Source organism: Onychostoma macrolepis, chromosome 03, assembly GCF_012432095.1.
Source record: "Onychostoma macrolepis isolate SWU-2019 chromosome 03, ASM1243209v1, whole genome shotgun sequence".
Classification (NCBI taxonomy): domain Eukaryota; kingdom Metazoa; phylum Chordata; class Actinopteri; order Cypriniformes; family Cyprinidae; genus Onychostoma; species Onychostoma macrolepis.
Window position 1 is genome coordinate 42,817,888 of NC_081157.1, and position 21,705 is coordinate 42,839,592.

General features: G+C 37.0%; 2 protein-coding genes and 1 long non-coding RNA gene across 8 annotated transcripts in view; 2 read left to right on the forward strand and 1 right to left on the reverse strand.

Moving 5' to 3' along the window:
* Nucleotides 1-14: 14 nt before the first annotated feature.
* On the reverse strand, nt 15-5,379 carry LOC131536395 (transmembrane ascorbate-dependent reductase CYB561). Of its 2 annotated transcripts, none has more exons than XM_058769276.1 (6): nt 5,145-5,379; nt 4,275-4,485; nt 2,960-3,058; nt 2,316-2,419; nt 1,756-1,913; nt 15-1,253 (listed from the first exon to the last, which is right to left on the reverse strand). In XM_058769276.1, the coding sequence occupies exons 2-6, from the start codon at nt 4,480-4,482 to the stop codon at nt 1,061-1,063; spliced, it is 762 nt and encodes a 253-aa protein (XP_058625259.1). In that variant the 5' UTR covers nt 4,483-4,485; nt 5,145-5,379; the 3' UTR covers nt 15-1,060. The 2 variants fall into 2 exon arrangements, with proteins under 2 accessions (XP_058625259.1, XP_058625258.1); XM_058769275.1 differs by lacking the exon at nt 5,145-5,379 and adding an exon at nt 4,974-5,112.
* Nucleotides 5,380-8,037: 2,658 nt separating this feature from the next.
* On the forward strand, nt 8,038-10,410 carry LOC131537974 (uncharacterized). Its single transcript, XR_009270442.1, has 5 exons — nt 8,038-8,386; nt 9,156-9,273; nt 9,894-9,943; nt 10,095-10,192; nt 10,273-10,410. It is a non-coding gene; the product is annotated as an uncharacterized LOC131537974 (long non-coding RNA).
* Nucleotides 10,411-12,995: 2,585 nt separating this feature from the next.
* hdac5 (histone deacetylase 5) overlaps nt 12,996-21,705 on the forward strand; it is an 82,090-nt gene continuing 73,380 nt past the window's right edge. For all 5 annotated transcript variants that reach the window (XM_058768897.1, XM_058768898.1, XM_058768900.1 and 2 more), the window contains exon 1: nt 12,996-13,369. The gene's annotated coding sequence lies outside the window, so the exon portion shown is untranslated. The remainder of the gene's footprint in view (nt 13,370-21,705) is intronic.

The window sequence follows — 21,705 nt, forward strand, 5'->3', positions numbered from 1 at the left end:
AGTCATATTTCTCATGAATTTATTTAGCTTAAAATCACATTGAATGTATAAAGCAAGCATTATGAACATACTTACTGATATGGTAAACATGGTAAAAATATTGCCACTACACAAAACAAACATGCCAACAAAAAATTACAGTACAAGGGCACTTACAGATCATTTATACATACTCTTTCAGATGGAAAGACAGAATGTGTTTAGTATAAAACAGTCAGTATCGCTCCACTTCAAGCTGATTTTAAAAACCAGCACACGGGAAACAGCAAGACAAGCACCACACTATGCAAAAGACTTTCATTCTTAAACTGCTCTCTTTGGATAACAAATATGATTTTTTATTTTTTTTTATTTAAATAATATAAATTAGTTGTTTTTTCAGATCTTGAATATTAGAGATTTCACTCTTAACAATCCAACATTTTTTCAAGTATTTTTCAGTCATTTATGCAGGCAGAGCTGTAATATATTTTCATATAAATATGACATAAAGCAGGTTTCTGCATATAATGATAAGTTTAGTCTGTAATATAAAACTAATGTTGAAAATCCTGCATGGGAAAGTTGCAAAATAAACATTCGCTGATTTAGTGCTGTGCCCTCTGATTCTAAACAACAATAATAATAATAATCATTGTAGAGTTTTTCAGTACAGTCTGGTACAAATAAATGTTAAGGCACAAGAAAGTACATCCTGAATCTAATACATTTAAAGACACGATATATATACAACTCAATTTTTTAATTTGGCTTGGCACAATTACAAATTACTTCAAAAATAAATCCTAAGCCTCAAACAATAAATTTAATAAATATATATAACATTCAATTACTCCAATAATAACAGTAACATTTTTTTTCTGAACCATACAAGCCTACAACTTAATCCTGTCATAACTTCTTGATGTCTGTTGCTGAGTAACTTTAATGTTACAGATGGGGGAATACAAAAAGAGAAGACTGCAAAAGGAGGAAGTGGCTGACAGGTTTGCTAGGACACAGGTAGGAAGGCAAAAAGGCGGGAAGTTCAGAAAGGCAGGTTTTGGAGTGTATTAAGACATTAAGGAGAACTTGGGATTTCTCCTTCGGATAGCGTCTTAAAGTGCACGGATAGAGCCTCCTCCTCGGGATTCGGTGGTCGCCTAAAATCTTCTCTTGTCACCACGTAACCCACCACGACCCCAAAGCACACCAGCAACAAGCCTAAAATGTTTGCCAGGACCCCCTCACCAGAAAACCTGGAATACGTTTCCCTGAGAACAAGAAATGTGCCATAAAATTGCCATTGTTTGATGATTAGAAAAACCCAATAGTACACACACTTCAGATCCACTTTCAACAAAACACTGTAATTTAATGAAGATTTGCTAGTAACATCAGTCTGTGGGACATATTCCTTTCCTTTTTTTGGTTGTTTTTCTGCCAACAGTCACCCAGGTGTGCTTATTTATAGATTAATAAAGTTAATAATCATATGTGTAGTACACTGACTCCTTTAAGTATTCATGATTTCTGCAGTAAATTGGCACATGAGGAATATTATCTGGAATAAAACCAGCATTTGATGCCAAACAGTGCGAGATGGAGAAAAGAAGCTGAATATCATTAATATTCACTCAAAGTCTCTTTCCGCTGTGACTCATTCACATGGTGACTCATTGCTTTCCTCCCGTTCAACATTTTTACCTCAGCTTAGTGACATCAGTTGTTATTGTTAAAGATACATATTTTTCAGACACATTCACTGACACTCACATGATACTGAAGAGCAGTTTCTCTGTGATTCCCAGCAGACAGGATCCCACGGACATGGCCAGCAGCAACAGGCCGAAGAAGACATGCAGAGGGAGATACCAGCTCCTCAACCGAGCAGAGGCCCATGGGAAAAGGAAAAATCCCAGACCCAGTAACCACTGGAGGAAATGAGAGAAGAAGCAGGCACTCCAAAAATGACTTTACATGATGTATTTTGCTGGCCTCTTCACAAAAGTCTATGCACAAGTGAAAATCTGATTTATTTAGTAATTTTATTCATATTTTTATTTCTACTTTTCAGCTGTATGTAGAGTATGAAGTGGACAAGCAGGTTTCAAAGCTGGTTTTCCATTGCCAATAAAAAACGAATGCAAACACTAATGGCAATGTCCTGATGTTAATAGTGATGTTAGCAGTGTAATGGATGTGATCATCCACAAGAGGGTTTGCTTAAGCAGAGCAAAGTGCTTCCAAATCACATACACTCAGTTGTTCAAATAAGGAAGGAGGAAGATATTTTAATGCAAATGCTGGTCAAAATGAAATGACTGCAAAATTACCTGTAGGAAAAACAGCACAAAAGTGAGCATGCCACACCAGCTGTGCAGAGAATACATATGAGGGATCTTAGCTGCCGAATGGAAGTCAAATACAGCCACCAGACCTGAGAAGAGCAAAAGAAGGAGATTTTATACAGTATATATAATATAATATTATTATAATTTAAAGCAGCCGTTTTCTATATTAATATATTTTAAAATATAATTTATTCCTGTGATGCAATGCTGATTTCTCGGCATCATTACTCAGAAATCATTATAATTTACTGATATGCTGCTCAAGAAACATTTCTTATTATTCTCAAAGTTGAAAACAGTTGTATGGCTTAATAGGATTATTTAATGAATAGAAAGTTTAAAAAAAAATAGTATTTAGTATTAGTGTTGACCTCTGAAAATGCAAATGTAGTTATCCTGTGCCTTGCGCTTATTAAAATACACGTGTTTATCTGAGGGAAATCTTAGTTTTCCCCTTATTTAACGGTTCAAATGGCACATTAGACATGGGAAATGGTTGTGACCGCAGCAATTGAGAATTACAGCTAAAATCTGTGTTGCTGAACAAACGCCCAGCAAAACAACAGTGCTGCCAAACGTAATTTACTGTTTCTTCTAACCTGTTAGCAAACTCATGCTGGACTTACCCACAATACTGATGATAAGAGCCATCATATGCAGCAGAGCGTGGAGAATTTTCACTGAGCGTTTAGTCTCGTTTCTAAAGACACGATAAACCAGAACAGCTGCGGTAGAGAAAGAACAAGAACTATTATTCAAAATGATCCAATCCTAAAAGTATAAAGTAACAGAAGAAATATAAAAGTCTTAAAGGTACAGGACCAAAAACAGCCTGCAGTAACCTGATGAATAACATGTATTCCCATGTGTTTTTTGACCTTTCTACAAGCAGACAGATCCCCTCTGGGCTGTTTTTACTGCTGCTTTTTGGGACAGATAAAGCTCTAATAGGCCAATGACATTTCAGGTATAATGTCCTAATTGAATTGCCATGACAAGGGCTTTGAATCAGATGAGCACTGCTAAAGATATTAGCTCAATTAGTATCTGTCTCTGTCGAGTGTTTTAAGTGTCCAGATGGAAGAACCATGAATTGACTGTGATTATGCTTTAATACTATCTCTCTTACTATTTTTCCTTTGTCCTGTAACCTTGCCTACAACAGTTACTGATTAATAGAGAAAAGCACACAATACCGACTCTCAGCAGGGCTCGATCTCTGTTTGAAAACCAACCATGAAGTATCCCAGCCCATATTGATTCATATATACCCACAAAATCAGGGAGCAAATCTGATATGAGCTCTAATAGCATTAGCTGGCCCTTCCTGTTCAGTATTGTGTGTATTTTATAGAAGGCAAAGAGTCACATACACACACCCTAAAGGCTGAGAGACAGAAGACACACAGATGTCTTATTACACATTGAAGCTCTTGGTCTCAGCTATTCTATATAAATGACATAATATATACATACATTATATGTGTGTGTGTGTGTGTATACATACATGTATACAAATACTTTTTATATTTAGAACATTTTAACCACAATTTAAACCCAATACTGTAGATTTAAATACAGTTTGAGTGAAATAATAAATGGGTTAATCGTCAAATAATGGCAACACTTGTCTATGTTACCAACTTGGCAGAGGAAAGCTAGGTTAATCACTAATTTCAAGGTATTAAAACATGATTAAATGGAGAAAAAAAAAGATTAGTTTTCTAGGCTGTTGTGGCAATGCATGTTCAACTGCTGGGCTAGAGAAAATCCATCTATTCAATATTCAATATTCAGGGCTGTAAACCTGAAAGCCCTGAAAAACTATATCAGTAGTCTTGGGTATATCCTGAACTGCAACTCTTCTTTTATTTTCTCTTTGCAAACTTCACGTAAATAAGGATAAAAAATACATATGTTATCTTTACACTTAATTCTTACCATCTCCATAGAGGAAGACCAGGCCGAGGACCATACAGAGAGGGTGGACGTTAAACTCTTGCGCTGAGCCGTTCCAGGCGTAGCCTCCACGGTAATGTCCCATCCACACGCCTGTGATCACCACACATGCCACCCCCAGCACCTGAGAGCCCGCCACGTACCACGGCAGCGTCCGCAAGCCGCCCATGCTCACCGGCATACCTTCCATCACCTGCCAGACACAAAAGAGAAAACTGAGACTCCACCTCTTATGCAAATGAAAAATTACATTGAAAGTAGATTTGCTTTCTTTACATAAAATAGACAAATTTGACCCAAACATGCTCTAGACCACATGTTCAATGAGACACATAAGAGCAAAACAGTTTTTATTTGTAATTCTATATTTGCAATATTATTTAACATGCAATGTGATTTTAATATTGGCAGTGAAGAAGCTGCATGAATGTATAATAAGTCTTCACGTTGTGGTTTGGATAGTCACGTGATGCCTTATGAAACCTTTAGTAAACACATTATGCAGATAAAGACCTTCAGTCTCGTGTGTTTAAGTATCATGTGGTCTTTGCCAGCCTTACGAAAGCACAACATCACCCACTGTAAAAACAATCTGTTAGATGACTGCATGATGATTAACAAGCTTAAACTCCCACTTAGCTGGCACAAACGCATCATGTTTAGAGCTCTAGAACCACTAACCTCGTGATAATAACAAGCTATAAGATGAAATCTGTATAAGAGTGGGAAACTCCTCGTCATGCAAACCATAATCTAGAGATGATGCCATTTTAAATAGCATTTGCCACTAAATTATGGTGCAGCAGCAGCAGCATCACGCGCTGTCAATAGTATGGAAAAAGTGTCACTCACCTGCGCCACGTCTCCAGACAGCCGGAGGAAAGGGCGTGTTTTTATGATTGAGTATTTTGGACAAGAATCACAAGATCCTTATTGCTTGAGGGGTTTTGTAACCTACTTTCAAAATTGCATCTGATGAAGAGTTCAGATTACTCGAAACCTCTGCTCATGTAGACGCACGACTTTACGCGCCTGCCTGCTATTTCATATATTACTTGCATTGTAGCGCACGGCTTGACGCACTTGGAAGTTGACTGGCAGATTCTGACCACGCCCCCGCGCTGTCTCTATTGGCTGTTGCTCGTGAAAGGGGAGGGATTATTATGCAGAGGATGATGTCTGAAACGCACTTCGGTTGCCTTGGTAACCACATCTTTGCGCGATTGCTGATGATTTGATCATCTTGTCTAAATCATAGGCTACAGACGTTTTTAGTATTTCCAGTAATTTATCCTCTTCCATCTGTATGCATGTTTTAAGTAGGCCACTATAGGCCTACTGTTCAAAAGTTTGGTAAGATTTTTAATGTTTTTGAAAGAAGAAAGAAGTTTCTCATGCTCACCACTGCATTTATCTGATTAAAAATACAGTATAAACAATAATATTGTGAAATATTATTATAATTTAAAATAACTGTTTTCTATTTTAATATATTTTAAAATGTAATTTATTCCCGATGGCAAAGCTTAATTTCCAACAGTCATTACTCAGTCTTCGGTAGACCTATGTGAATAATCACAATACAGGTTTGGTGCTCGAGAAATATTATTATTATCAATGCTGAAAACAGTTTTGCTGCTTTATTATATATATATATATATATATATATATATATATATATATATACAAACCTTAATACATCAGGATTCTTTGATATATATATATATATATACACACACAAACAAATGAGAGAAAAATATTTTCTTTGTCATTTATTTATTGAGAAAAATGATCCAGTGTTACATATCTGTGCGTAGCAAAAGTATGTGAATCTTTGCTTTCAGTATCTGGTGTGACCCCCTTTTGCTGCAGTAACTGAAGGTAAAGTTTCTTGTAAATGCTGATCAGTCCTGCACAATAACATGTAGGAGTTTTAGCCCATTCCTTAGTGCAGAACCACTTAAGCTCTGTGATGTTGGTGGGTTTCCTCCTATGAACTGCTTGCTTAGGTCCTTCCACAACATTTTAATTGGATTAAGGTCTGGACTTTGACTCAGCTGTTCCAAAACATTAACTTTGTTGGTCTTTAACCATACTTTGGTAGAATGACTTGTGTGCTTGGGGTTGTTGTCTTGCTGCATGACCCACGTTCTCTTGAGACTCTGTTCTTAAACAGATGTCCTGACGGTTTCCTTTAGAATTTGCTGAAATAATTCAGAATTTATTATCCATCAATGATGGCAGGCTGTCCTGGCCAAGATGCAGCAAAACAGGCCCAAGCCATGATACTACCACCACTATGATTCACAGATGAGATGAGAGTCTTAAGCTGGAATGCAGTGAGTTATTTTCTCCAAACATAATAGCTTCTCATTTAAACCAATAAGTTCTATTTTGGTTTCATCCATCCATTAAACCTTTCTCCAATAGTCCTCTGGCTTGTCCACATGATCTTTAACAAGCAATTTTCTTTTTGGAGAACAGTGGCTTTCTTGTTGCAACACCATGATTGCTCATTGTTATCCAGATGGTGGGCTCATGAACATTAACATTAGCCAATGTGAGAAAGGCCTTTAGTTGCTTAGACTATTACAGGTTCTGCTTTGGAGTGTTCTTTGTTGGTCGACCACTTCTCGGGAAGGTAACAGTGGTCTTGAATTTCCTCCATTTGTACACAATCTGTCTGACTGTGGATTTGAGGAGTCTTTAGAGATGGTTATGTAACCTTTTCTAACCTGGTGAGCAACATCAACTCTTTTTCTGAGGTCCTCAGTAATGTCCTTTGTTCGTGACATGATTCACTTCCACAAACATGATCAGACTTTGATAGATCCCTGATCTTTGAATAAAACAGGTCACGTACTGACAATTGATAGTCATTGCACTGACTGAAAACACCTCTGCACAGATGGACTCTAATTTCACCTTTAAATTAACAGCTAATCCAAGAGATTCACATACTTTTGCAACGCACAGATATGTAACACTGGATCATTTTTCTCAATAAATAAATGACAAAGAAAATATTTTTCTCTCACTTGTTTGATTTGGCTCTCTTTGTCTACTTTCAGGACCTATATGAAAATCTGATGATGTTTTGGGTCATATTTATGCAGAAATATAGAAAATTCTAAAGGGTTCACAGCAGCACTGTATATATATATATATATATATACACACACACACACACACACACATTATGTCTTTACTGCCACTTTTGTTAATTTAAATAAAAGTAAGAATGTCTTTTTAAAAAAAATATGCTAAAAAAGTAACAATTCCTTGAAAAAAAATGCATGTATTATTGTTACTCATTTCATTTATTTAATTTTAATTTTTATTTATTTATTTTCAGGCAAAATGTGATCCTAGAAAAAATGGTTTGGAATATGGAGGATGGAAGTCAAAAACTAGTAATATAAATAAACGATAAATAAAATACATTTTAAATAAATATATTTGCTGATTTACATAGGCTGTTACAACTGTTACAGACTAATAATTAAAAAAAACCTTGTCAAAAAATGTAAAATATTCAAATGTAAAATAAAATACATACGTTTTTTTTTATTTTTCATAAATACATACATATACATACATGCATATACATGCTATAGATATTCTATATCTATTTGCCTTGTAGGGGCAGAATTATCTACTGAGTTGATTTGAATTCTTACCAACTGAACCTTGAATATCATTCTTTCGATCATGTCGCATGCTAACCACAAGAGGGATGCAATGAGCTGTGGATCTAGCTGCAGTTCATCTGCAGTCTCTCCCTTCGTTTCTGGTCACAATATTAAAGCTTATGCTGACATAAAGTGTATGCATGTGTCACACTGGCATTATCTCCAGCGCTATAATCCAGCTCCCCGTCAATAACACCATTCTATCCCTCACTTCCCCTGTCCTTTCATTTCCTGCCTTTCTGCTGGGGGTGGAAGTGAGTGACGGGAGATGACATTTCCAGTATGACTTCACAAAGCAGTGACTCACAATTGATTCACTGTTTTACGCTTACAGATATAGAAACTTTCTCTCCCCGCCATTTCTTTGTCGTCCTTTTGAGCTGAAGACCAACTTCCTGTCAGGTGAGGAGGTCCGACCTTAGTTCGAGAACTCACTGCAGCGTTATTAAAACGTGTCCTCTGGGAAAGTTACCGCCCTGATAGACTACTTGCACAAGGATGCAGGGATTTCTCACAGACATGTATCTATATGGATGTCTGTCCTGTTTTGACCTTGTGTGACAGCCATGAATATGCATGGGAATTGCGTGGTCCTGCGGGTGCCGCTCACCTCAGCAAAGTCACGCTGGGAGACTGGTTAGCTTTAGGAAGCTTAAATTGGATGCAAGTGTTTCAATTTGCTTCCAGAGCACGCTAACCTGCTAACTAGTAACCTCGTGTCGCCATGACAACAGCCGGCTCTCTGCACTCCAACAACACCAGCCAAGAACACAACAGAGAGAGACAGGAAAACAGCTAAAAATAAAATGCAAAAGAGCACATTTGAAAATAGACTCAAGTGGAGTCCAAATAATGACTTCCTTATTTTAATTTCTTTTGTAATTTGAATAACACGACATGAGTAGTTAGGTCAGTTTTGACTAATGTTACCTAATTACCTCTTTCTCTGGACACTTTTGAACCCAAGACAGAATTTTATTTTTAAAAATAAATAACAAGCAAACATTATTGGCTATGTAACCTATACGTAGGAGTGGATGCATGTAAAAAAAAAAAAAAACAATTATGGAGGTTATGTAAGTAAAGCATATCACAATATTTGGGAAAGGAAGTTGTTCTTAAATTTGTTTGTGTGAAATAGTGCAATAACCTCAGTGTGTTTTTATTATAGTGAGAGAGGCTACTAAACAATGGATGCCCATAATCTCAGTGAGGAATAACGTCACAGATGCTTCTGGGAGGACTGACCGACCGCGAAGGTTTTCATGCTTTTATTCAATGCGCTAATGGTGAGTCATAACTGTTAGGACTGAGATGGTTCTCCATGGAGACGTGATGCTGGAGCAGTCTCTTAAAGATTTGGATTGCCAATTTTAAATTTTCAAGTAATTTATAGCTATATATACAGTGGGGGAAAAAATTTTTTGATCCCCTGTTGATTTTGTATGTTTTCCCACTGACAAAGAAATGATCAGTCTATAATTTTAATGGTAGGTTTATTTGAACAGTGAGAGACAGAACAACAACAACAAAAAATCCAGAAAAACGCATTGATTTGCATTTTAATGAGTCAAATAATTATTTGACCCATTTGCAAAACATGACTTAGTATCCTGGGTATTCCTGCATGACAATGACCCAAAACACATGGCCAAGGCAACAAAGGAGTGGCTCAAGAATAAGCACATTAAGGTCCTGGAGTGGCCTAGCCAGTCTCCAGACCTTCATCCCATAGAAAATCTGTGGAGGGAGCTGAAGGTTCAAAATCCCTCCTGAGATGTGTGCAAACCTGGTGGCCAACTACAAGAAACGTCTGACCTCTGTGATTGGGACATAGTGAAAGGGGTCATAGTGAAAGATCATTTTGAAGTTTTATATTTCCACTTTAAAATTGTGAAATTTTTCACAGTTCCCAAGGGTGCCATCCGAACTGCTGTTTTTCCCCTGAAGTTGTTACAGGTATGATTTTATTTCTTCTGTAAAACATAAAAGAAGATATTTTCAGAAGTGTGTATTTTGTCCATACAATGACAGTCAATGGTCACAAAAACTGTATGGTTACCAACATTCTTCAAAAGAAATACAAAGTATCTTCTTTTGTTTTCCACAGAAGGAAGAAAGTCCCAATTAAAGAGATGAGAAAATAGATAAAGAAAGAGATCATTTCTCTTTTTTTTTTCATGGCAAAAACGGGCTTCCATATTGAGGGTGAGTAAATGATTGTGGAAGTTTCATTTTTGGGTGAACTAACCCTTTAAGACTGCATGGTGAAGCCTATTGTTTTTCAGCTCTAATATGGCAGTGTTGTTATTGTTACCCACTGGAGTGCCCATTAATGCCATTACCAGGCTCCGGATCAAGAAAAGAAATCCCATAGGAATTCACTTAAGGTTGCTAACACCCATTTTTCCCATTAAACTCTTACATTTTAAGAGCAAATGCATGCAATAACCTCATACCTGCGACTTTTAAACATACGCATTTACCCTCCTGCAGCGTGTTGTAGGTGTTATGCTAAACATAAAGGGCTGGTTTCTGTGACATTTCCTCGATCTTTGTTCTACGTTCATCCTCCTCTTATCCTGTTTTCTCTCTTGTTGTACCAGGAAGAGAACAAAAATTCATGTGTTTGTCCCTGCGGCTGTGAGGTGGTGGAGGGATTTTGCTGTGGATGGTTTATTTTTAGCTGTTTTTCTTATCTGTCAACATGTGCACATCGATCGCTCCACACCACCTTCACATGAATGAGCCTTTGACGTAAAAGAGCAAACTATCTGCCGCTCGCCGGGACGAGAAACACAGAGATCTGTTTCCCACTTTGCCTGGAATTCCTGTCTGCTCTGATGCACTGCTTCACTTTCGACCAGTCTGAAGTCTAAGGACAACGACTGTGTTTATGTGTGTAAGCGTAGAGTGAATGCATGTGTATGTGCAGATGTGCATAAGCATATGTGTTTATGTTTAAGGCATGGCTCTGTAGTGACCTGTGGACTAGAATGAGGCACGCAAGCCAAATGCATCCATGGCAACCTGGTGAGTGTGCAGAGCAGAGTAAACAACCACTATGGACTGTGTGCATGAGAGAGAGAAAGAGAGAGAGCGCATTTATGAGACCACCACGATAAGACGTGATCCAAGCGATATGTAGGGTAATTGCACACTGGAGAACACAATAGCGAACCACTTGAAATGAATTGTTAAGATGAACCGCCCACGAACAAAAAGCCGTCGTTCCACCTCCTGCAACGGTAATGACAACGAAATGTCAAAAGCATTACCAATGTAAAAACTCATTTGAGAGCATTGCAGCATTTGAATGAATAGAATATAAACACAATGCAGGTGGGTGTGGGGGCAAGATGTCAAACCCTAGCAGGATGCAAAACCTACGCGAAGATTCACTACTCTCCATCCAGAAAGCTTTGGTTGAGTACAGACTGGAGGGTTACACAGTTTGACAGGAATCTCCAATGTTCGGAAAGCTTTACCAATAAGTCTCATTATGGTCATTTTAAGGTGCTGGAAGCATTTTTTTTTTTAAATACTGCACATAAAATGTTTCTATATCATTGAAATAAGTGTGAAGTGTGAATAGAAATGGAGTGTCTTTACAACAACCCTAGGCTCGGACACTTTCCATGAATAGGGTGGATTTTTTTTTTTCATTATTATTATATATATTTTTAAGTATTGTTTTCTGTTTCAACAAATGCTATTTGAAAAGAGGTGTGTAGCCTTCAGAAAATGTTGATTGCCACCATCAGGCAGTCAAACTAACTAAAGAGCTGTTTTTTTCCCTATCCATTTTCTTTGGAATTTGCAGTTCAATATTTGATCTAAATAAGTTTAACCATGATGTGTCATTTTGCTTAGGCCTACACACACCTATATATTTCAATTTTTTTAATTTTAAATTTAAAACTATGTATACATATATGCGTACACATGCATACACACACACATACATAGCATATACTGTATACACACACACACACATTTTATATAATTTTATATTTTAAGTTTTTAAATTATATCCTTAAAGAGTTAGTTCACCCAAAAATGAAAATTCTGTTATTAATTACTCACCCTCATGTCGTTCCAAACCTGTAAGACCTTCATTCATCTTCGGAACACAAATTAAGATGTTTTTGATGAAATCTGAGAGCTTTCTGACCCTCCATAGACAGTAACACAACTGACACGTTCAAGAAACATAAGGACATCGTTAAAATAGGTCATGTGACATCAGAAGACGAGGAATAGAAGAAATTGTCAAATAAAGCCGTTATTTTTGTTTTCTTTGCACACAAAAAGTATTCTTGTAGCTTCATAAGATTACAGTTGAACCATTGATGTCACATGTACCTTTCTTAAACACTTCAGTTGCGTTGCTGTCTATGCAGGGTCAGAAAGCTCTTGGATTTCATCAAAAATATCTTAATTTGTGTTCGAAGACAAACAAAGGTTTTATGGGTTCAGAAAGACATGAGGGTGAGTAATAACAGAATTTTCATTTTTGAGTGAACTATCCCTTTAAACGATGACTCATCAGGAGCTAGCTAGTCAAATGGTTTTGTAGTTTGTTCTATAATTTCTTAAAAATTACATAAATATTTTCTTTATAAGGAAAAAGTGGAAAATGGAAGACGAGTCAAGTGAGCGATCAGCCAATCAGTTTTTCTAGAGGACTGTCTTCAGCTAATGTGAGTCTGCCTCATTTTAATCATACTAGCTACTCAAAAGTGATGTGTACAACTTTAATTAGAGAAAAAAAATGGCAGTGCGAACCATTAACAACATGACTAAGTCTGGCATAAGTCCGTGAAAACTGAAAACGGCTGAAATCGCACACAGCACCTTTAAGAAAATGTTATAAGTGAAACAGGCACACGCATCCTCTCTCGCCCACCACATTCTCCCCACGCATCACACTCCTCCACAGCCTACCGAAAGGGGGCGCCCTCTTCCCTAAAACCAGTTTAGTTCCTGTTCAAAAATACATATGTAAAAAATAGAAAACTCCCGGGAAACTGGGGGCCATGCGTTGTAGCAACCTCAGACGCTCGAAAGACATAATCATAATTAAGAGCGGTCCTCAGCTCGGCATCTTTGAGACCCGCGAGACCCGCTCTGTGGGTTGTAATGTGTCGTGTCGCGCGCTATTTTTAGAACCCACAGCCGTGGTCACGTGACCGTCGAGAGCACGTCATTAATGTTGTTGTTGGTGGAGAAGCTGCAAATATGGAGGAAAGAGAGTTGAGGCAGGAAAATTTGTACTTTTCATGAACAGAGGAGGAAAATAGCGTTGCAAAAGTGATAAAGTGGAAGACGGGCGCTGAAATAAGACGGACCGTGACGGCGAGTCGGAACGACAACAAGTATCAGGTAAAGTAGAAAGAAACATTTAACGTTACATCGTCTGATAGTGATGGTTTATGCTCTGTCTTTTCCCTCCTGGGCTTGACACCCACCGACAGGCAGCGGTCTCACCCGCAGGGAAACACGTTAGGGTGATTTTGTAGTGCATTTAGACAGCTTTTGCACACTGGCAGTTTCGCAGCCTGGACGGGCTTAAAACAAACATCAAGAGTTTTGTCAGATTTAGTCCGAGTTCCTGGCGCTAGTGCAAAACTATCGCCATTTTTTTACCCGTGGGAATCGGCTGACGGGATGAGTTTAATATTTTCATGGCCATCAGTCTCCCAGTATCTTATCTGAGCGTTTTGTACAGTCACTTGAAGGTTGATCGGGTTGAACTCCTCCGGTATAGCGCAGATGTTGTTTCTGGAGCTGGAGGAGAGCAAGCGATTATATCATATTCATCATGATCTTCTTTTATTGCGCAACTATAAATGAAAAAGAATCAGAGCATCACGCGAGTGAGATTGTCATTTTGTTTTAACACCTGGTTATGATCACTCACAGTGATCAGAAAATAAATGAGCGACGTCTGAAGTGTTGTATTCAGCGATTCATGTATATTTCTGTGTGTCTTGGTTGCAGCATACATTCTAGATGATGATTATAGGTGAAATTCTTTCTCTGACAACTTTAACTTAAGTATTATTATTATTATTTTTTTTTTTATCGGAGAGAACAGTCTGTACTTTGGTGTAAGAGGTTGTTTTATTAAAATTATATAATTAGTCTGTCTATCTATCTATCTATCTATCTATCTATCTATCTATCTATCTATCTATATCTATCTATCTATGTCTATCTATCTATCTCTGTCTATCTATCTATCTCTGTCTGTCTATCTATCTATCTATCTATCTATCTATCTATCTATCTATCTATCTATCTATCTATCTATCTGTCTATCTATCTATCTATCTATATCTATCTATCTCTGTCTATCTATCTATATCTGTCTATCTATCTATTTATCTATCTATATCTGGATGCAGTGATATTTCCGGTAGTTATCATTTGGTTATGAGATAATAACTGTATTTTACAGAGGTCAAGTCAAGGCTGACCGCTGTTCAGTGTTTTCACCTCTCTTGACAAGTGGGTTGACTGAGGACTTCAAGTAATCATTTCTCAGTTTTTTTTCTCCTGATGAACTCATTAAATTGAGTCATGACTTCAGCAGGCCCAGGAATAGGCTGCTGTATCACTCATGCACCAAGACTGACATTTTTCTCTTGGCTAAAGCAGGATGTGGCTCATTTGTCAAGATTTGTGTGAATGGAAGGTGACGCTATTAGAGCATTATTATGTTGTGAGTTCAGATGGGTGTAACAAATAACACTTCATTGTAGGTTAGTATTGCCAGGTCAAGTTCGATTATGTAACAGTAATTGGGCTAGTTGAACAGCGTCAACAAATACTTTTGGTGGCACTTCATTGTGGTGCGTCTGAATTCGGAGGATCTCAAGTAGTGGCTTTTTTTAACGTGCATTTAGAAGATTATTGACTTAATGGGTGGTTTAGAACAACCATTAAACTAGCTTAAAAAGCTGTGCTTGCTCTAGGATGTAAGAGGGGTCGGCTGATAGTGGAAATGACAGTGCTCAAGGGATACAAGCTCAATCTGCCCTAGTCACGTTTACTAGTGAGTTGACACCATTAGTTATTTCCAAGAAACTACACCCTCTTCACTGCTTATGGATCTGTGGAGGACCACCATCTGTTGTTGCCAAAAAAAAGTGTTCCTTAAAAATCTTGTTTTAGTATAGGCGAAGCAATAGGTCTAGGGATTGGTACACGGATGGGTCTGTTTAGATTTTGAAAATTATGAAATGGTTATATCCTCAGGATTGATTTGTTATGCAAATCACCTGGATTTCATATTTGACTCTTGGACTGTGCTTCTTTATTTTGGATGTAAACCTAAGGTGTGGATATTCGAGGAATGGTTCACTGAAAAATGAAAATTTGCTGAAAATTTACTCCCCCGTCAGGCCATCCAAGATGTAGATTAGTTCGTTTTCATCTGAACAGGTTTGGAGAAATTTAGCATCACATTAGTTGCTTTGATCTAATCCGATCCACATTAGCTTGAATCTCTACTATCAAAGCAAAGGTGATGTGATGTCAATCCCTTGTTGTCACACATCTCTCAAATCAAAATCCAAATATATCTGTTTTGGATGAAGCGTTATAATGGATAGAGGAACTGTATTTTAAACTAAAAGCAACAGATTAAAGTTAAAAACATCTTGATGGATTTGTTTATTACAAACACAGCTTGTGGATTATTGTGATGTTATTATCAGCTGTTTGGACTCTCATTCTGATGGCACCCATTCACTGCAGAGGATCCATTGGTGAGCAAGTGATGTAATGCTGAATTCCTCAGAATCTGTTCAGATGTAGAAACAAACTCAACTAAATCTTAGATGATCTGAGGATGAATACATTTTAAGCAAATTTTCACTGCATTCAAGACACAGTGGTAGTCTGTGAGGAGAGAAGAAATGGAGAACAGACAGTGGTTTCTAAAGTAAAGAATGTCCTTGTATTGTTTTAATCACATCACCTTTGCTTTGATAGTAGAGATTCAAGCTAATGTGGATCGGATTAGATGGAAGCAAGAAAATTCACATTGTCCCGACCAACTAATGTGATTAGGCAGTCGATAAATATTTGCCCTAGGGGACCACAGTTGCGTTAAGAAGTTGCATAACTGTGATATTTTGTAAATTTGACTCGGTTGCATTTGCTCTTATCTTACAGTATGCATAGTTTTGTCTATTTTTGTCTGTTTGTTCTGTGGTTTGTTTTGATTGGCTCAATCTGGTCTGACAGGCGCTTGGACTTTGATCCTGTCTTCCAGAGAAGCTGAGTTACACATTGCTTATAGTAAATGTAAGGTAATTGTTCTTTATAGTCATATAGATACTCATGAGTGCTTTCTGTTTTCAAAATGGGTGAATAAAAGGCAACTGAGACATTTAAAGGGTTTTTTTTGCAATGGACATCAGTAGTTCTTTCAGTTGTGTCTTTGTTTGTGTGCGTGTGTGTATATATATATATGGAAAAAACTTGTTCCATGTCTTTGGTTGTCTTGTTCCTCACCTACACATCCACGTTCACACCCTCATCTTTACGACGTCGCTTGTCAGAATGGAATGCAGAATGCTGGTTTGTTTTGCATTCTATATGAAGGGCACGGTGAGTCCTAGTAATGAATAGTCTCTGGGTGTAGAACGACGGAGAAAAGATCCGAAGCTCTGCACCACCCACAGCCACACCAGCTTCTTCAGCCACTTAACAATACGACTGTAACCCCTCTGGGCCAGGAGGTGAGTGTGGAATGTAGGAGTGTGGAAATCCAAAAATATTTTGATGCGTCGAAAACAGATGTTGCCGTGGTTACGCTACATGGATGACCTGCACCCTCGTTCACGATCCTGGCCGCTCCGAGGTGTCCAGCAACTCCCTGTCAGGATCTCAGCAGGCTGCTGAGTGTTTAAACTTTTATGATTAGGGCTAAATTTCAAGCCAGATTGAGTGTTGGGAAATCCACTCAGCCACAGTTCGTGCAGATGATTGGTGATTTTTGTAATCGCTCTGGACATTACAGGCTCGGAAACAGTTGAGTAAAGTGGCAAGTAATCAAGTGACTGAGTAATCAAGGTGTGTTTCAGATGGTGTGAGTTCCAGTTCCTGGAAGAGTTTGTGTAATGAGCTTGTGAGCATGGTATGGATCAAATGGACAGGAAGCAGACGGCCTCATGCAGACTCTGCACTGAAGGAAAGCTCATTGCATTTGTGTTGAAAAACAAGACGAGAACAGTCATTATGCTTTGGATTTATATGAGTTTCAGTTCACAGCTAACTAAGCTTATATTTAATATGGACAATGTTTATTTTGTAGGATGTTATTTGATTTTTATAATTTATTTAAATTCAAATATCCATTCAAAATTTGGAGGCCAGTTTTGTTAATTAACACTTTTATTCAGCAAGGACACATTAAATTAATAAAATGAGACTTCTACATTATTACAAAACAGTTCTATTTCTATTAAGTGCTGTTCTTTCGAACTTTCTATTTATCAAAAAATCTGTCACGGTTTCCACAAAAATATTAAGCAGCACAAATGTTTCTCAAGCAACAAATCAGTATAAAATATTCTAATAATATTTCACAGTATTTATGGTATACAAATAAATACATCCTTGGTGAGCATAAGAGATTTAAAAAATCCTAACCAGCCATTTTTTTCTTCTTCTTTGCATCCAGTTTCTGTAGTTTGCACCTAACCTAGACTTTCTCACTATATTCATATTTTTAAGTATAAAACTCCTTTAAGTTCTTAAGGATGCACTATTATATTTAGGCTATTTTATGGACACATTTCTTAGGGGGGCATTTATATAAGATCCATTCTTGCATTTCAAAAAACTAGATAGAACAACAGAACAGTCAGGGTCGCAGGTTATTTAAAAAACACTCAAGACCTTCCTCTAAATAAGTATGGTTGTAGATTTAAATTTAGAGGATGACTGAAAACAGCACCACCATCAAATTAGAATCAACTAGTGAGTTGTTTATTTTAATTGATTAGGTGCTTTAGGTGCATTGTGGTCAGGGCTTTGAGATGGATGAGTTATCAGGTGATGTCAGACCATTAGTCTTTTTGTTAACGATTCTGAATTCTTAAAGGGACAGTAATCCCAAAAAGTGAAAATTCTGTCATTAATTACTCACCCTCATGTCGATCCAAACCCGTAAGACCTTCATTCATCTTCAGAACACGAATTACGATGTTTTTCATGAAATCCTCACCCAGAAGAGAAGAAATCATTGAATAAAGTCATTATTTTTGTTTTCTTTGTGTGCAAAATTGATTCTTGTAGCTTCATAAAATTTTGGTTGAAGCACTGATGTGACATGAACTATTTTAATGATGTCCTCACTACCTTTCTGAACCTTGAACATATCAGATGCATTGCTGTCTATGCAGGGTTAGAAAGCTCTTGGATTTCATCAAAAATATCTCAATTTGTATTCGAAGATGAACAAAGGTCTTATGGGTTTGGAACGACATCAGGGTGAGTAATTAATGACAGATTTTTCATTTTTGGGCGAACCATCCCTTTAACGCACACGCACATTTCAGCCTCCCCCCAGCCCAGACCTCTGTGTGTGCAGTCATATCTTTTGTGTGTATTTGTCTGTGAGCGGTCCTGTTGGTTTCTCTGACGTCTGATTTGAACTTCACAGTAATTCTTAGTAATGCTCTGGATTTTGTGGTGTTGCTTAACAGAGCTCTGTGCAAGTCTGAATATCATTCTTTGTCAAAATGTAGTGAAGTATTGAGTGAGGGGAATAGCAGTCTTTTGGCAAACTGTGTCACCCAGCTTATTTTAGACATTTCTGTTTTATACTGGTCTATATTTCAGCAGGTTATTGAAAAGAACAGACAAAATTTCCCAACAGACATCTGGCAGTTTTCTGGGCTTATATTTGTTATAGGTGTCTTATTCAGGGTTTTTGCTTGAATTTGCTGTGAGCAGGCTACAGTAAACCACAAGGATTATTGCCAATTTTGGGGTATAAAGCCAGATTCATTTTTAGAAATCCACTCTCCTCTTCACAAGATGCATTGGTGCATTTGAGTGGTGATTTCTGTGATTGCTCTGGACAAAAACAACTGAGCAAAGTGCCATGTAAGCGGTGAGTAATAGTGACTGCATCAAAGGTGTGTTTCAGATGTGTTTCAGAGTTTTCGCTTGAGATAGCAGTAAGTAGGCTATACCATGACCCTTAATGTCACAATAGCGGTAACTACATTATGATAACAATACATTGCAATGAATCACAGCAGCACTACTGGATTGTGATTGAAACTACAGCAAGTGTGTTAGGGAGATGCAGCATGTTGAAAGGGAGTGAAATTGTGATATACTGTGGGTTTGTTTGCATTCTGGTATGTCCTGGATTGTTTTCAAACTGTGGTCTGGGGAAGTTTAGAGAAAAATAATATTTGCTTATTTATTTTATTTAAAAATATTATATTTTTAATAATTATATTTAGTGCTGTCAAATGATTAATCACATCCAAAATAAAAGTTTTTGTTTACATAATATATGTTTGTGTACTGTGAATATTTATTATATATATATATATATATATATATATATATATATATATATATATATATATATATATATATATATATATATACACAAACACATGCATGTATATGTTTAAGAAAAATGTTATGTTTATATATTAAATATAAGAATATAATTGTATATACATGTAAATATTAAAGAAAATATATACTGTGTGTGTGTGTGTATATGTATGTATGTGTTAGTGTTGTCAAAAGACCCGGTACTTCGGTACCAAGTCGGTACTAAAAAAGTGAAAACGTCACGGTACCAGGTTTTTTTTAAGTACGTATATACATATACGTTATATGTATTTATATACAAATTATGAATATATGTATTTATTTTATTATTTTTGTTAATTGTTAAAATTGACAGAATTTGACAGTACTATGTGTCATTATGTTTACCATTACTTGAATGTTAAGCAATCATCAGTACTCTAATGGTGGAAAAGAAAAAAATTAAGGCAGCTTAAGGAAATTCAAAAACACCTGTTAAAAAACATATTAATGTTAATATCGGACATTGGGCCATAGTTTTTAGCATGTACTTCCCCATTAAGAATTGCACTTTTTTTGTATTACAGGTTTTCTTTAAATATGCAAAGCAGGCATTATCTAATAATAATAATAAATAAATTGCATACATTTACAGAAGAAAAATCTGAACATTGAGTAAAACCATGTTCAAAATGATTCTTTCTCTTTGTTGAATTATTATTATTGTCAAACTGAAAGGTTTCTCCAGAAGGAATTTTTTTATATCTCTCTCATTTTGGTTTATCACTTTATAAAACAGAAAATGCTGTCAACAGCCAAAATAAAATAAAAAAATCACCATGTTTTTAGAAATAAAATGTTATTAAAATCAAGGCATATGAACAAACCTCTCTGTAAAAACCTTAAATAGAACCTAATATAGATAGAAAAGTGCAATTGAAGTAAAGATTTCTGGCTCCTTGCACGAGGAAAAAAATTATTTTGAGAAAACTCAAAAGCAATAAAATAAGTATGTAAAAGTCTATTTTGCATGTTTTATTTTCACACAAAAAAACATGTTATAAAAAGCCAAATAACCCAAAATATCAAATTTGTCCAGTGCAAAAAACTATGAAAAAAAAACTATGGTTTTACTTTTATTGTCTTGCCTTAATAGAAAGTAAATTTTCATATTTTACAGATAATATTTACACATTTATGTATGCACTGTATGTACAATATTATGGGCCTTAATGTTTTTTTCATGCAAAGACAATTTGTCTTTGTGGATGAGCCACTCAGGATCCTGGAGCACAGCGGGCAGAGACTCAAGAGGTCTGATGGAGGACACCAGCACTCTCTTGGGCGGCTGCCATACCTGACATGCTCCATGCTGCATGCTAATGTCCAATTTCGGCTTTTGGTTTGACCGCTCTGCAGCGGCAAGGACTCTGTAACCTTACCTGACTACGTGCACCTGCTACTAAAGGTGTAAATATTATAGCTCTTATATGTTGTAGTATGTTAATAACATGTTCGCTGTGTGACGACACATCGCTGATTATCTGTATTTGTTTAAATGAGTGTTTACTCTGGCTCTCAGCTTTGAATCTGAAGGGCCTCTTTTAAAATCAAGTCAAACAAACCTCTTGATCTCATCTCGGGGGAATGACGCAAGGGCTTTCGTCTCTGCCGTCTCCTAGCCGAGCTCTTCCTGGGTCACCAGGCAGCGCTCACCTGATTCTCGTGGAACAGCTCACCCATCGCCCTGCAATCGAATGGCCCGCTTATTCCCCGCCGCATCTGTGCGTCCGTCCCAGGGGTTGGGAGAGCACGCTAAATCTGTTGTACTATTTTAATCTTCACACGTCACTTGGATAATGCATCTGCAGCGCTCCAGACTGCAGTTAGAAGTGCTTAAAGGTTTTAAATACTACAATTATTTCTGTGACCGCTTTCTGCCGCAGCTTCTAATGGTTTTTGTGTGACTTGGAAAATGGACCATAGTCGGGGTAGATGTTTATTATGAACCGCAGGAAAATGAGGCTGTAATGGATAGATGCAGTCGATTTAGTAGGTTGTGTGATTTTAAAGGGGTCATATGATGCTTTTTAAAGATCATTATTTTGTGTGTTTGGTGTAACAAAATATGTTGACATGCTTTA

Coding starts and splice junctions, on each gene's coding strand:
- LOC131536395 (XM_058769275.1), bottom strand. CDS start 5,042: ATGGTTTGCATGACGAGGAGTTTCCCACTCTTATACAGATTTCATCTT. Junction 2,420..2,959: donor TCTTATCATCAGTATTGTGG/GTAAGTCCAGCA, acceptor TGCTCTTCTCAG/GTCTGGTGGCTGTATTTGAC. Junction 1,254..1,755: donor AAACTGCTCTTCAGTATCAT/GTGAGTGTCAGT, acceptor TCTTGTTCTCAG/GGAAACGTATTCCAGGTTTT.